This window comes from Anopheles moucheti, chromosome 3 (genome assembly GCF_943734755.1).
Source record: "Anopheles moucheti chromosome 3, idAnoMoucSN_F20_07, whole genome shotgun sequence".
Taxonomy (NCBI): domain Eukaryota; kingdom Metazoa; phylum Arthropoda; class Insecta; order Diptera; family Culicidae; genus Anopheles; species Anopheles moucheti.
This window is the reverse complement of record NC_069141.1, coordinates 31759791-31776595: the sequence shown is the minus strand read 5'-3', so window position 1 is coordinate 31776595 and position 16805 is coordinate 31759791. Positions and strand designations below refer to the sequence as shown.

Sequence of the window (16805 nt, the reverse complement as noted above, 5' to 3'; positions counted from 1 at the left end):
AGCTCGTGGCATGACCAAATTTTAAATTGAAAGAGTGAGCACTGCTCACTAGAATGTACCTCGGGACAATCACGTTTTGCTGGGCTGGACGAAAAGTTGGACCAATATTAAAACTGATATCTATGCAACACAATTTCCAGTATTCATATAGCTTCTATTGGATACATCGAAGTGTATATATCCAGACAGATCATACAGATAAATTTCACATTACTTATATTGCCTATAAACTAAGCACTGAAGCGGCTTGGACAAGACGGAATATTCGAGTCGAAGGTTGAAAGAAACCCGCACATACCCAGCTATCATAGGTTGATGTATAGCAGCTATCATAGCGTTTCTTGGACATCCCAACTACAAAACATCTAGTGTCAGATATGTGAAACTGTTCTTCCAGACGAATCGTTTTCATTAGTTCATAACAGCGGATGCTCAACTTACTAATACCTCAAAACTACCAAAGTCTCATGGGTAAAAATGCAAAAAAGTACCAGCTAGTAGCAGCTAAATATACGGTTATAAATTTATAATAATCAAGACATGCCAACGTTAAATTTTAGAAGCAGTGCCTAAAGGAAGAACTAGAGTGTATATTAACGTCAATTCTTTTCCATGCATTCAGTGGAGAACTCAAATTAATAATCAATCTAATACTTCCTTTTGTTTACTAACATGTTTATATCCAATCATCCAAATCGATATCGATAACGACAAACCTAAACAGAGATCGCTCACGATGTCATGCATTAGTTATCAAAAGAAGAATCATTCATACAATCGATTTCATAAACTAGATATTGGTTGGTTGGTTAGCTGAACTGTACAAAAGAACTCTGCTGTTCAATTACAACTCATTGATTTGTAATCGATTTCATAAACGACATACAATCACCATCTATTTAAAAGGGTATGTGAAAACTATCTACAATACAATACGTTCCTGTGATATGCATATAAATATAATACACTGTATGCAGAGCCCTCTCCATTGTAACAGTTGCTTTTGATGTTTCAACGCCTTTGAAGTGCTAATTGGCGAATTAGTACGAGTTGTAGCGCACAGAATGAATTGGAAACGAATAAAATATTCATACATACAAGCGCCTTGACAAAACAAACAGGCGTGATTCTATATTTTGCATCAAGCGAGAAGTGTCCCCGTAGCCATGAAGTTTCTCCAAATCGACGATCCTCGTGATGTGATCCCAATTGGGTGCAGGTTGCTTAAACTTTTTGGCTTACCGTGCGACGAAAGCTTCAAATATTTGTTTTGGTTAGAGTGCGTATATTTCTTCACGATCGGCTTCATTACCCGATTGCTGATTGATATCGAAGATCCAGTAGGTCTAGTGCGCGTTGGATCAGAAATTGTGTATACGATATATCTTATCACTCAGATGATCGCTCTGCACAGTAGGCGTAAGGATGTATACCAATTGGTGGACATGCTGCAGGAGTGCGTTGATAAATCCTATTCCGACCATATTAATACGTTTCTTATCACAACGAACATCAGAATTACCAATTCAACAGTGAAATGTTGCAAATTTTATATGATTGTATGTCTAACATACTTCTGGTTGCCCTGCATTGCAACGTGTGTCGTGGTTGTGCAAAACTTGCGGAACCAGACGGGTGTACAGGAAGAGTATGTCCTTCCTACCGAGTTAAAGTTAGTACCTACGTTTGCAAATTTATTCCGAAATTACTCAAGTATTATTACTCTATGAAGCATTTTTCTGTTTTTCAAACAGCTTCTACTACATGGATATTCGCTACAACTTTCTTCACTATTCAGTTTATATGGTGGCCGTTAGTGTGTTGGCTGTAATAGGGTCGCTGAGTTTGTGTACCAAGAACGTGGTAGATTTCTCTCTTATTCGTACTGTATCGATGCTGTTTAAAATCACCGGCATGCAAATTCGAGAACTACCTCCATCGGTATCTCAACCCGATTTCAATATTGTCATACGATCACATCGCAATGCCCTGCAATGCTGTACGAAGTTGCAGCGAGTAATGAACCTGACGTTGATGATACAATTTACATGCTGCAGCGCCATCTGGTGTCTAATGTTATGCTACATACTGCAAATGGTATGATCGATCATCATTATCAATTACTAGTAAAACATATAAGTAAACTATAAGTAAACTCAATTTTTTGTGGATATTTCTGTACAACTTCACAGGGATTGTCTACCAAGGTGCTCAATGTGTTATTACTACTCCTGCTAATGACATTTGAAACATACATGTATTGTCAATTGGGAACAAAATATACGAATGCAGTAAGTCAACCACAACTACCAATTATCGTTCACAATTACTCAGCCATGTATTCTACCACTGCAGGCTGACGAAGTGCTCGGTGCATTACAACAGCTTACGTGGTACGAACAACCCGTACCCATCCAAAAGCAACTTTACTTCATGATACAACATTCTCAGAGATCCGTTGTATTGAGAGCGGGAAAGCTTTTCCCCGTCAACATTGCACAGTTTAGTGAAATTGTGAAAAAATCATACTCGTTTTACCTCGTTCTCAAGGATGTGTTCTAATAATGTTGATGCTTCAAACGTCTTCGCGCAGTACATTCGTAATCATCACATGTCGCACGTACATCACTCAAAATAATTCTACAACCGCACATTAGCATGTCACACTAGTTTCGCAGTAGAAGAGCTTTTCTTTTGTGTAGCTAAAAATTTTCGCGAGCAGTCGCAAACTATAAGTAGTCTAGTGAAAACGAACAAAGCAAACATTTTCGTGGTGCCCTACAACAAAACATTTAATTTTGCCAAGGCAGTGCTATTCCTCATACGCATACTATGGGTTTTTTTGAGCCACACGACGATCCTTTAAAGATATTTCCGCTTCCATTGAAACTCTTCGAACAGCTCGGCATATCTAAGGATCCCTCCGATCGTGTTCGACTCTTCGTTACCAACAGCTATTTGCTGTTCGCGTTGTTTGTTCCGAAACTTTTCCTCGGGTACGGAACCATTCCCCAATGCTTCCGAAGCATCGCGGAAGGCATGTTTTCATTGAATACTTGTATTACGCTGTTTTGTCTACCCTTCAAAATGGACCATCTGGAGATGTTACTTCGAGATCTAAAACTGTGGACCAACATAGGTAAGATCGGGGGATCTCTACGACGGCCACACGTCAAAATGTCAATCTTTGTTTCTTATTTCAGCGAGCGTTACGGACGAGTACAAACAAATTCTGGTCAAACTCAACACGACTATCCATAAATACACAAAGTATTACTTTCTTTTTACGATTGGTATCATCGTTGCTATGTTGACCAGTGTCACAGCTGGTGTTCTTTACATTTACATATCGCAAACGCCCGGCCAATTGATTTTTTTCCCACTCATGATGGAGCACCGTCTCTACGTATTGGAACCGCACCGTAATCTTCTACATTGGTTCTTGCACCATATGTTTCTAATGCCGGCCCTCATCATTCTTCTGGTGATATTCACTGGCAAGGCTGGCTTGTTTTTCGGTTCCATTCGATTCTGCACTACACTGTTTAATATCCTTGCCCTGAAGATCGATAGATTACGATTCCTCCTCTCCTCTGAGCAGTATACAGCCGAGCTTAAAGAAATCATTCTACTACATCAGTTAGCCATCAGATGTGCGAAGTTGCTGCAGAAAATACTTATGGACGTATTGCTCGCACAGTTCAGCGGTTGCGTGTTGATTTGGTGTTTCTTTTTGTACTCCGTAATGACAAGTGTAAGTAAGACGCATGATCTACAAAATGGAGCGAATTGGTAAACGTTCTTTTTCATAGGGAATTACTCCGGAAGGTATTACGATGATCATTATGATTTCTTCCTTTACGACTGAAACTTTCCTCTTCTGTGTGTTTGGTAACGAACTAACCATCAAGGTAAGATACTCAATGCTCAATGGAGTGATGGATTGAATGTTGTACTAACACTACCAATTTGCTGCCAAAACAGGGTGAACAAATCAGTGCAGCTATGTATGCAACCGAATGGTACGAACAACCTGTTAAAATACAGAAGCTTATCATACCCATCATGCAGCAATCCCAGCAAAGAATTGGCATAAGTGCGGCCAAATTCTACTACATCGATATCAGCAGATACGGTCAGGTATGTACCGTCCAAATGTAATACAAATAACAAACTGTTGTTTATTTGTATTTTGAATTGTTAATTACTTGTCTCTTTTTTACAGAACATGAAGACCGCCTACTCATTCTATCTGCTCCTGAAGGATATTTTTTAAAGCAAACGGTGAACCACTAATAATGCACAAGAGTTTTATTACGTACAGTTCAGAGGCCTTCAATAGCAGCCAGCCAATCCAAAGCTTATTCAATCCGTTTGATGCATGTTTCACAAGTATCGTTTATACATATGATTTGCCAATCGATAATCTGATTCCCTATGGGTTAATAGACATGTTTTTCTCTTACCCTCTAATCAAACAAATATGCCCTTCCCAGTAATGTGGGGGTTAGTTGTGATTACATGCTAATGCCTGTGTAATTCCACTATAGAGAATAGATGCAAATCAATATAGTACTCAGCTAGAACGATATCTGATAATGAAATCGATCACCATATACCGCACAGCCAGCAAACGATGAGGTTCTTTGTAATCGAAAACCCTCCGGGTGTGCCACACATTGCACTTAAGTTGCTTCGACTAGTTGGAGTGTCTGAGGTGAGAAACGAAAGGTACCGCTTCATTCCGGTATTTCTGGCATTCATAGCCATCATAGCAGTGCCAAAAATTTTTCTTGGGTATCCAAACTTTGAAACATTGATCATCGGACTGGCGGAGCTGTTATTTCAAATCAACCGATTTGTTGGTTTGTTGCTATTAGTGCTTTACAGCGGCACACTTTTCTCACTCGTCCGGCAGTCTGAATCCTTTACAAAAAAAGGTAATTCTAACCTGCTACATACACATCACACATACATTGTTAATCATCACATTCCGAATCCTTATTTTGCAGTGCTGGAAGAATCGTCCCCAGCTGCTGAATATCTCACAAAGGCGGATGCTCAAATCACCAAGCTCTCAAGGCTCTATCTTACTGCTCTTCTAGTGCCAGCTCACTTTTACAGCTATTCGCCTATCATATCTTCACTGTGGAACTACTACAATGCTCACGAAAACAACACTGCCGCTCCAGGATTTATTTTGCACATGGAAGAAAATTTCTACGGTCTTGATATCAGAGAAACGTTTAGTCATTATCTCATTTTTGGTATATTCATGGTGCCGACCTCATTTCTATGTGCTCTCGTCGGAGCAACGAAGTTCTTGTCCATGCTAAGCCTCATCAGGTACTGTACCATCTACTTTCAGCTTGTTACACTCAAGCTGCAAGAAGTAACCCAGAAACAATCGTTTGGGTCCTGTGAATTGAATTCCGTTTTACGAATGCATCAAAATGCACTTGAGTGTAGCGATTTGTTGACAGCACTGACAGCTCCCATCATGCTGCTGCAATTAGTGCCATGTATTCTGCTGTGGAGTTTTATGTTGCTGTATTTCACCGTATCGGTAAGATGTACACAGCGCAACCCTGCGGAAATGTTCTAATACTCACTTCATATCTTACAGGGTTTTAACACACAGCTCATTAATCTAATCGTGTTGTTCTTGGTTGATACGACAGAAACCTTTGGTTGTTGCTATCTGGGCAATCAACTCTCCGATGAGGTAATTCTAAGCTTATCACAATTTGTGGTGTACAGAGTTAACCTAGAATGTTTCTCCCTCCAGAGTGCACATATTGCCCGGGCCGTGTACGAATGCAATTGGGAATCTTTATCGCCAAAGACACAAAAGGATCTTCAGCTTGCTCTAGTTCGTGCTCAACGTCCCGTTGGAATCACTGCCGGGAAGTTTTGCTACATGAACATGGAGCAGTTTGGAAAAGTAAACCTTTGAGACCACTTCGCCAACTCGTTATTATCACTAATCCTATGATTTTCTTTTTGTTTCGTTTAGGCTGTTAAAACAACGTACTCGTTCTATATCGTTCTAAAGGATATGCTGTAATTATTCAGCCAGTGTTGAATCACAACCATGTACGCGATATTGATTTCTGACACTGATACAGATTAATCCACAGAGTTACAGAGTTACATCAAATGATAGTTCATCTTTCTCTTGTTAGTGTTAATGCACGTTATGCATTATAGAGCAGGTTTAATTACAGAGCACCTCCTTACTTGTCACTGGTTGTACAGTGCGCTATTTAGCAAATGAAATAAACTTCACTTAATTGAGCAACCCAGAGATTGATAAAAATGATGTTCTACAAAAATGTAAAGAATAAAATAATACATCTTTCTATGGTGTTTGAAAAGTTCTAAAACTTATACCAAATTTTTTTTTCATTATTTTTCAATGCAAAAGTTATTTCAAAATGCCTTAAATTTTATGTTTTATTTAAAAACAGCCAATCGCCAAGCCATTTGAATGTTTTTCAAAATTTTCAATGACAAAAATCCTTCCCGTTAGGCTTTGTTAGGCCGTAAGCAACGCACGTGAGCCAACCTACTCGCGCGACCCTGAAGGATGTACCTATTGCTGCTGCTCGACCGACTTAATCCAATATTCTCTTTCATTACAGCACTATCGCTACGCTAATAGTATGGGGAAAAAAAGTATCATTCCTTGATAACGGCTCTCACGAGAGAGCCAGAGAGTGGTGCTAGTTCCCGCACCTCCCTTTTTTTTGCATAGAATCATATTTTTGCTACGACCCGGCGTAGGTCCACACGCTGCAAAAGCCGCCGGGCGACTGAAGCGGGCGTGGTTACGCGCCGCTTTATATACACCGCGGTGAGAGTGTGTGCGTGAAGGTCGCTAAAGTCTTCCTGTCGGTTGTCAATTCGAAGTCGTAGAGACCTATATCGGACTATGAGAACAAAAGAATTGCGACCAAGAAACTCCGCCTTTGCATGACTGGGGTAGACCCACACGCTGCAAAAGCCGCCGGCTTTATATAACATCGCGATGAGAGTGTGTGCGTGAGGGTCAATTTCGTCTTCCTATCGATGGTCTACTCGAATCCGAATTGACTCAAAACTCAACTACGAGAACTTAAAACTTAACTTAAAAGAAACTTAACCGCCTTTGCATGACTGGGTCTAGTTTCAATCTCTATAAACTTCAATCGTTGATACTGCACAGCTGTTGTTTCAGTTCAATAACATCGTTGAAATGCTCTTGCTTTGGGTACATGGTCATGATTTAAAGTGTTTAGTTGCGCGTGGTTGTAAATTGACTGACGAAGGACTGACCTCTTCAGGAGATTTAGTATTCAGTTTTATACTTTTTTTTTAATTTATTTTTAGTTCCTACCTGTGGCCAATGTGCAAATGTTAACGTTCCAGCACGAGCGGATGTAAAAATTGACAAAGTTCCACAGCGTGCTCATCTTCCATAGTGCTAGCTTTTGTGCTTACGCTCCTATGTGCGCCACGTTCTGGTCTTACTATCGATCGATACACAGGAACACTACAGTACATCACGCCCTACACAAGGTGGAGAACTTCTATGGGCCTGCGATTTGTTCCTCATTGAGACACTACAATTCACCGTCACGATGACATTGATAACCTATGTTTGCGCATACTTTGGCAATGCAATGACTGGCCATGACGGTCTTCAATTTTATAAACTATTGCATCGTCTACTTCGAGCTGGTAAGGCTTGGTTCATTTCGAAATGGCGCACTTTGCACAGCGGGTATCTTTTATACCATTAATCTAATTGAAAAACTTTGTATGAATGAATCATAGGTTTCGATATAATATAATTTTAAAAAAATATGAAAAAATTACACTTCGCTTTTACAAAGAAATTTTCGGACTCTTCCATTGATACCGCCCATCAACCGCCGCACAGCTGTTTCAGTCACAGTCCTGGCAAGTAAATTCCACCAATTCTTCATTTGTATTATATCCTTAGTTAATGCACCCTTTTTCTTTAGTTTTTGTTTCATTATTACCCAATATCGCTCTATTGAACGGAATTGGGGGCAATTTGGTGGATTCAGCGTTTTTGGTATAAATTTCACACGGTTATCGTAGTAGCATACGTCCTTGCTATAAGGGCAGCTTGCTAGATCAGGCCAAAACATTACTGACCCATGATGAGACCTAATAAATGGCAAAAAACGTTTCTTAAGACACTAATTCTTATACAAATCCGAATTGATGTTCTTATTTGTCACAAAAAACGTTGGTCTTCTTGCCACATGAACAGATTCCTTGAAAAATCATAATTTTTTTTAGCAAATTTATCGGCAAAAACAAATTTGAATCTCTTGGGGACGTTGCCGCGAGCATAAGCGTTATAAAATTTAACACCCGGGATTTGTTTAAAATCGGCTTTCACGTAGGTTTCATCGTCTATCAAAATGCAACCATGCGGTTTGGTCCGCACTTGATCGTACAGCTTCCGAGCTCGGCTTCTGGCCATTGTTTGTTGTTTCATGTTTCGGTTCGGAAAACAACGTATTCATTATTTGTAGTAATGAGAGAGCAGATTTAAGCAATTTCAACATGAAATATTTTTCGCACCGTTGCAGCACACTCACCGTCAATTCATAAATTTCAATAAACGAACAATTTTATTGCACTGTGTTGTTTTGCATGCATAGAAGTTTCCCCTTATCATTTTACCCAAAGAGAATAACCATGAGTGATGCTTACCTGAAACGAAAAACAAACATATAACACAATCAATGAGGGGGTCATTTTCCAAAAGACTTACATAAAACTATTTTCTAGTAAAAATAAAGCACCATACAAGGAACATCTTTCCCTAATTGACTACCTATTGATTGAATTTTCTACACTTTTCGCACGCCACCACCATAAATCGCGTTGCATTGGGCTAAGTGCATATGATCCAAGCCTCATAAATGCACGCCGAATTGATTATCGAACCGGTAAACTCCAATTGATGGGTGGGCCCGGCCTATACACGCCATCCTACGCGTGACACACCGTGCGCAGAAAAGCTAACGTTAATCACAATGGATGCGCTACTGAAACTTTATCTTTCCACAAGCCACCATAAACACACTGCGATCAGACAAACCGATAGATACGCTACCGATGATCGTAATCCCTAACGAAAATTGCTCATTTGTAAGCAAACCCCCTACACGCCAAATGAGACTCACCGTTTAACAATATCGGTTTACATGCTTTAGTGGACTCTAGCTCTGGAAAGTGTTTACCATTCATCGATGTCTCCCGAAGGCACGTAAAAGCCTTCAAACATCAATGGATACTGCTAACTGCGGCCAGACAAGCCCAACAGTCACCCATCTTCATCCTTTGGTAGATAGTCTCTTTTGCCCAAAAATGGCAACCTGGCCCTCAGTAGGTCGTCCTCGGCGTGCAGAAACCATTCCCTCTCGAGACCATTCCTACACACGAAAGATTCCTGCGTCACAGCAAAGAGATGGCTAGTTTCAATTTTCCTCTTTTGCATATTAAAATTGCCCACAGCATTGTGTAGGATCTCTTCTGGAATCATATTACAGGTTCCAATATTAGTGTCTACCGCCATATCACATGATACATTTACTGTACCATAAACTTTACGTTGACACAGGAGCCATTAGTTATTTAAATAAAAAAAAATCACTGTAATATCATCTCCTTAACCATTCTTATTGCGCGTTTAAAGGAAAATATGTTAACATTTTATATTTCATAAGAATAAAAATCATTTTGTGATATACTTAAAAGAGGATGTTTATCTTCGAACCCCCGTCTTACTCATTGGTAAAAATGCTAAAAAAAAGTAACAGCCAACTATACGTTTAATAATTTATAAAAATCAAGAAAAGCCAACGGCAACAGATTACATTTTAGAAGCAGTGCCTAAAAGAAGGACAATGCTGTGTTGTTGACGTCAATGCTTTCCCATGCATTCGGTGGAGAACTCAAATTGATATTCAATCTACATGAGAAGCGAGATATAATTCATTGGAATGGAATTATCTCAATTTATAAACCGTGTTACTAACAAAGGGCTACTAATACTTCCTTTTGTTTAATAACATGTTTATATCCAATCATCCAAATCGATATCGATAACGACAAACCTAAACAGAGATCGCTCACGATGTCATGCATTCGTGATCAAAAGAAGAATCATTCATACAATCGATTTCATAAACTAGATATTGGTTGGTTGGTTAGCTGAACTGCACAAAAGAACTCTGCTGTTCAATTACAACTCATTGATTTGTAATCGATTTCATAAACGACATACAATCACCATCTATTTAAAAGGGTATGTGAAAACTATCTACAATACAATACGTTCCTGTGATATGCATATAAATATAATACACTGCATGCAGAGCCCTCTCCATTGTAACAGTTGCTTTTGATGTTTCAACGCCTTTGAAGTGCTAATTGGCGAATTAGTACGAGTTGTAGCGGACAGAATGAATTGGAAACGAATAAAATATTCATACATACAAGCGCCTTGACAAAACAAACAGGCGTGATTCTATATTTTGCATCAAACGAGAAGTGTCCCCGTAGCCATGAAGTTTCTCCAAATCGACGATCCTCGTGACGTGATCCCGATTGGGTGCAGGTTGCTTCAACTTTTTGGTTTACCGTGCGACGAAAGCTTCAAATATTTGTTTTGGTTAGAGTGCGTATATTTCTTCACGATCGGCTTCATTACCCGATTGCTGATTGATATCGAAGATCCAGTAGGTCTAGTGCGCGTTGGATCAGAAATTGTGTATACGATATATCTTATCACTCAGATGATCGCTCTGCACAGTAGGCGTAAGGATGTATACCAATTGGTGGACATGCTGCAGGAGTGCGTTGATAAATCCTATTCCGACCATATTAATACGTTTCTTATCACAACGAACATCAGAATTACCAATTCAACAGTGAAATGTTGCAAATTTTATATGATTGTATGTCTAACATACTTCTGGTTGCCCTGCATTGCAACGTGTGTCGTGGTTGTGCAAAACTTGCGGAACCAGACGGGTGTACAGGAAGAGTATGTCCTTCCTACCGAGTTAAAGTTAGTACCTATGTTTGCAAATTTATTCCGAAACTACTCAAGTATTATTACTCTATGAAGCATTTTTCTGTTTCTCAAACAGCTTCTACTACATGGATATTCGCTACAACTTTCTTCACTATTCAGTTTATATGGTGGCCGTTAGTGTGTTGGCTGTAATAGGGTCGCTGAGTTTGTGTACCAAGAACGTGGTAGATTTCTCTCTTATTCGTACTGTATCGATGCTGTTTAAAATCACCGGCATGCAAATTCGAGAACTACCTCCATCGGTATCTCAACCCGATTTCAATATTGTCATACGATCACATCGCAATGCCCTGCAATGCTGTACGAAGTTGCAGCGAGTAATGAACCTGACGTTGATGATACAATTTACATGCTGCAGCGCCATCTGGTGTCTAATGTTATGCTACATACTGCAAATGGTATGATCGATCATCATTATCAATTACTAGTAAAACATATAAGTAAACTATAAGTAAACTCAATTTTTTGTGGATATTTCTGTACAACTTCACAGGGATTGTCTACCAAGGTGCTCAATGTGTTATTACTACTCCTGCTAATGACATTTGAAACATACATGTATTGTCAATTGGGAACAAAATATACGAATGCAGTAAGTCAACCACAACTACCAATTATCGTTCACAATTACTCAGCCATGTATTCTACCACTGCAGGCTGACGAAGTGCTCGGTGCATTACAACAGCTTACGTGGTACGAACAACCCGTACCCATCCAAAAGCAACTTTACTTCATGATACAACATTCTCAGAGATCCGTTGTATTGAGAGCGGGAAAGCTTTTCCCCGTCAACATTGCACAGTTTAGTGAAATTGTGAAAAAATCATACTCGTTTTACCTCGTTCTCAAGGATGTGTTCTAATAATGTTGATGCTTCAAACATCTTCGCGCAGTACATTCGTAATCATCACATGTCGCACGTACATCACTCAAAATAATTCTACAACCGCACATTAGCATGTCACACTAATCACTCGCAGTAGAAGAGCTTTTCTTTTGCGTAGCTTAAAATTTTCGCGAACAGTCGCAAACTATAAGTAGTCTAGTGAAAACGAACAAAGCAAACATTTTCGTGGTGCCCTACAACAAAACATTTAATTTTGCCAAGGCAGTGCTATTCCTCATACGCATACTATGGGTTTTTTTGAGCCACACGACGATCCTTTAAAGATATTTCCGCTTCCATTGAAACTCTTCGAACAGCTCGGCATATCTAAGGATCCCTCCGATCGTGTTCGACTCTTCGTTACCAACAGCTATTTGCTGTTCGCGTTGTTTGTTCCGAAACTTTTCCTCGGGTACGGAACCATTCCCCAATGCTTCCGAAGCATCGCGGAAGGCATGTTTTCATTGAATACTTGTATTACGCTGTTTTGTCTACCCTTCAAAATGGACCATCTGGAGATGTTACTTCGAGATCTAAAACTGTGGACCAACATAGGTAAGATCGGGGGATCTCTACGACGGCCACACGTCAAAATGTCAATCTTTGTTTCTTATTTCAGCGAGCGTTACGGACGAGTACAAACAAATTCTGGTCAAACTCAACACGACTATCCATAAATACACAAAGTATTACTTTCTTTTTACGATTGGTATCATCGTTGCTATGTTGACCAGTGTCACAGCTGGTGTTCTTTACATTTACATATCGCAAACGCCCGGCCAATTGATTTTTTTCCCACTCATGATGGAGCACCGTCTCTACGTATTGGAACCGCACCGTAATCTTCTACATTGGTTCTTGCACCATATGTTTCTAATGCCGGCCCTCATCATTCTTCTGGTGATATTCACTGGCAAGGCTGGCTTGTTTTTCGGTTCCATTCGATTCTGCACTACACTGTTTAATATCCTTGCCCTGAAGATCGATAGATTACGATTCCTCCTCTCCTCTGAGCAGTATACAGCCGAGCTTAAAGAAATCATTCTACTACATCAGTTAGCCATCAGATGTGCGAAGTTGCTGCAGAAAATACTTATGGACGTATTGCTCGCACAGTTCAGCGGTTGCGTGTTGATTTGGTGTTTCTTTTTGTACTCCGTAATGACAAGTGTAAGTAACACGCATGATCTACAAAATGGAGCGAATTGGTAAACGTTCTTTTTCATAGGGAATTACTCCGGAAGGTATTACGATGATCATTATGATTTCTTCCTTTACGACTGAAACTTTCCTCTTTTGTGTGTTTGGTAACGAACTAACCATCAAGGTAAGATTAATGCTCAATCGAGTGATGGATTAAATGTTGTACTAACACTACCAATTTGCTGCCAAAACAGGGTGAACAAATCAGTGCAGCTATGTATGCAACCGAATGGTACGAACAACCTGTTAAAATACAGAAGCTTATCATACCCATCATGCAGCAATCCCAGCAAAGAATTGGCATAAGTGCAGCCAAATTCTACTACATCGATATCAGCAGATACGGTCAGGTATGTACCGTCCAAATGTAATACAAATAACAAACTGTTGTTTATTTGTATTTTGAATTGTTAATTATTTGTCTCTTTTTTACAGAACATGAAGACCGCCTACTCATTCTATCTGCTCCTGAAGGATATTTTTTAAAGCAAACGGTGAACCACTAATAATGCACAAGAGTTTTATTACGTACAGTTCAGAGGCCTTCAATAGCAGCCAGCCAATCCAAAGCTTATTCAATCCGTTTGATGCATGTTTCACAAGTATCGTTTATACATATGATTTGCCAATCGATAATCTGATTCCCTATGGGTTAATAGACATGTTTTTCTTTTACCCTCTAATCAAACAAATATGCCCTTCCCTATAATGTGGGGGTTAGTTGTGATTACATGCTAATGCCTGTGTAATTCCACTATAGAGAATAGATGCAAATCAATATAGTACTCAGCTAGAACGATATCTGATAATGAAATCGATCACCATATACCGCACAGCCAGCAAACGATGAGGTTCTTTGTAATCGAAAACCCTCCGGGTGTGCCACACATTGCACTTAAGTTGCTTCGACTAGTTGGGGTGTCTGAGGTGAGAACCGAAAGGTACCGCTTCATTCCGGTATTTCTGGCATTCATAGCCATCATAGCAGTGCCAAAAATTGTACTTGGCTATCCGAACTTTGAAACATCGATCATCGGACTAGCGGAGCTGTTCTTTCAAACCAACCGATTTGTTGGTGTGTTGCTGTTAGTGCTTTACAGCGGCACACTTTTCTCACTCGTCCGGCAGTCTGAATCCTTTACGAAAAAAGGTAATTTTAACCTGCTACATACACACCACACAGACATTGTTAATCATCACATTCCGAATCCTTATTTTGCAGTGCTGGAAGAATCGTCCCCAGCTGCTGAATATCTCACAAAGGCGGATGCTCAAATGACCAAGATGACAAGGCTCTATCTTACTGCTCTTCTAGTGCCAGCTAACTTTTACAGCTATTCGCCTATCATATCTTCACTGTGGAAGTACTACAATGCTCACGAAAACAACACTGCCGCTCCAGGATTTATTTTGCACATGGAAGAAAATTTCTACGGACTTGATATCAGAGAAACGTTTAGTCATTATCTCATTTTTGGTGCGATCATGGTGCCGACCTCATTTCTATGCGCTCTCGTCGGTACAGCGAAGCTCGTGTCCATACTAAGCCTCATCAGGTACTGTACCATCTACTTTCAGCTTGTTACACTCAAGCTGCAAGAAGTAACCCAGAAACAATCGTTTGGGTCCTGTGAATTGAATTCCGTTTTACGAATGCATCAAAATGCACTTGAGTGTAGCGATTTGTTGACAGCACTGACAGCTCCCATCATGCTGCTGCAACTTCTGCTATGTATCCTGGTGTGGAGTTCGATGTTGCTGTATTTCACCGTATCGGTAAGATGTACACAGCGTAACCCTGCGGAAATTTTCTAATACTCACTTCATATCTTACAGGGTTTTAACACACAGTTCATTAATCTAATCGTGTTGTTTTTGTTTGATACGACAGAAACCTTTGGTTATTGCTATCTGGGCAATCAACTCTCCGATGAGGTAATCCTAAGCTTATCACAATTTGCGGTGTACAGAGTTAACCTAGAATGTATCTCCCTCCAGAGTGCACATATTGCCCGTGCCGTGTATGAATGCAAATGGGAATCTTTATCGCCAAAGACACAAAAGGATCTTCAGCTGGCTCTAGTTCGTGCTCAACGTCCCGCTGCAATCACTGCCGGGAAGTTTTGCTACATGAACATGGAGCAGTTTGGAGAAGTAAGCCTTTGAGACCGTTTCGCCAACTCGTAATTGTCACTAATCCTATGATTTTCTTTTTGTTTCGTTCAGGTCGTTAAAACAACGTACTCGTTCTTCATCGTTCTAAAGGATATGCTTTAATTATTCAGCCAGTGTTGAATCACAACCTTGTACGCGATATTGATTTCTGACACTGATACAGATTAATCCAAAGTTACATCAAATGATAGTTCACCTTTCTCTTGTTAGTGTTAATGCACGTTATGCATTATAGAGCAGATTTAATTACAGAGCACCTTCTTACTTGGCACTGGTTGTACAGTACGCTATTTAGCAAATGAAATAAACTTCACTTTTAGCAACTGAGCAACCCAGCACTATTTGAACAATCTTGATTACTTAATTATAGAGTTTTACTGCGTTCTAATTACATTCTGCACGGGGCGGCCCGGTGGCATGATGGTAGCGGAGCCGGTCTTCACACGAACGGACCGGACCAAAATCCCATCCGGATCAATCCCCCCTAGCCCCTGACTATATTCGGTTGCGTGGTATAATAAGTCGATACGGCCACGCCGTTCTAACGAATAAACAAAGTACATTGTGCATGCGTATGCATTCGGTATATCAGTTCTTTGAATGCATTAACCACATCAATATCGGCAAAATGTCTTGCTGGACGTAAATTGAGACAATTCTTACCACCGACAGGCTACTGGGAGTGCCTCATCTAGTACTGAAAGTGGTCGGTATGGTGGGAATTGCTCTCGAAAGGGAACACCGCTTCCGATTTCTTTTAGTGTTTTTGACATTTAGCCTGATTATTGCGATTTCCCAGATTTTATTTAGCAACTCCCCAGCGAGCAATTCGACCACGCCTATCCATTTTTTACTCGGATCTCTCCTTGTGGCCTACACGAGGCCTCGTTCATGCGAGGCGAGATAAAAAATAAATACACACGCGTGAAATACACATTAACCGCTCCTTCAAAGCGTCCAACAGCGTATGTGCCTATGTACTGTGTGTCGTGTAGGTTCAGCTTGTTCGGCTCGAAGTCGGCATATTCAACCTCTCATTTAAAGCGTCCAACTGACTGGCGTGTGTGGATTTCTGCATTTAATCGTACTTAAATTATTATTTATTTATAAACCATCGGTTGTAAAGTATTGGCAACACTTTAACCAAACAATAGGTACACTTTCTCCTAAGATATTTTGAAAGACAAGTGCACAAATTCAATGATCAAAACTAGGTATAATTTGAAACATTGCTAGGCATTGCTTTGCGGCGATCTGTAACACACGGAGGTATTTAATAATAGCAGGAAAAGTTCAAGTGATAGATACACATATTGTTCTACAAAGTGGTTACGAATACGAAATCTAGTTTTTCTATAAATATCAACGGTGTTTTTTCTATAATTTTCACAGATTTTTAAGAATAACTAGAAAAG

General features: G+C 39.9%; 3 protein-coding genes across 3 annotated transcripts in view; 2 read left to right on the top strand and 1 right to left on the bottom strand.

Moving 5' to 3' along the window:
* LOC128304666 (klarsicht protein) overlaps positions 1 to 16805 on the bottom strand; it is a 184381-nt gene that overhangs the window by 85364 nt on the left and 82212 nt on the right. The gene's annotated exons all lie outside the window — the stretch shown is intronic.
* On the top strand, positions 1894 to 2562 carry LOC128304667 (odorant receptor 22c-like). Its single transcript, XM_053041876.1, has 3 exons — positions 1894 to 2097; positions 2193 to 2291; positions 2356 to 2562. The coding sequence occupies exons 1-3, from the start codon at positions 1894 to 1896 to the stop codon at positions 2560 to 2562; spliced, it is 510 nt and encodes a 169-aa protein (XP_052897836.1).
* On the top strand, positions 11308 to 11988 carry LOC128304669 (odorant receptor 22c-like). The gene is made up of 3 exons (XM_053041878.1): positions 11308 to 11523; positions 11619 to 11717; positions 11782 to 11988. Exons 1-3 carry the CDS (start codon positions 11320 to 11322, stop codon positions 11986 to 11988), a joined length of 510 nt encoding a protein of 169 aa, XP_052897838.1. The 5' UTR covers positions 11308 to 11319.

Excerpts from the sequence above, each read along its gene's own strand:
- LOC128304667 (XM_053041876.1), top strand. The coding sequence starts at position 1,894 with ATGCTGTTTAAAATCACCGGCATGCAAATTCGAGAACTACCTCCATCG. Across the intron at positions 2,098-2,192 it reads TATGCTACATACTGCAAATG|GGATTGTCTACCAAGGTGCT; the intron begins GTATGATCGATC and ends ACAACTTCACAG. Across the intron at positions 2,292-2,355 it reads GAACAAAATATACGAATGCA|GCTGACGAAGTGCTCGGTGC; the intron begins GTAAGTCAACCA and ends CTACCACTGCAG.
- LOC128304669 (XM_053041878.1), top strand. The coding sequence starts at position 11,320 with ATGCTGTTTAAAATCACCGGCATGCAAATTCGAGAACTACCTCCATCG. Across the intron at positions 11,524-11,618 it reads TATGCTACATACTGCAAATG|GGATTGTCTACCAAGGTGCT; the intron begins GTATGATCGATC and ends ACAACTTCACAG. Across the intron at positions 11,718-11,781 it reads GAACAAAATATACGAATGCA|GCTGACGAAGTGCTCGGTGC; the intron begins GTAAGTCAACCA and ends CTACCACTGCAG.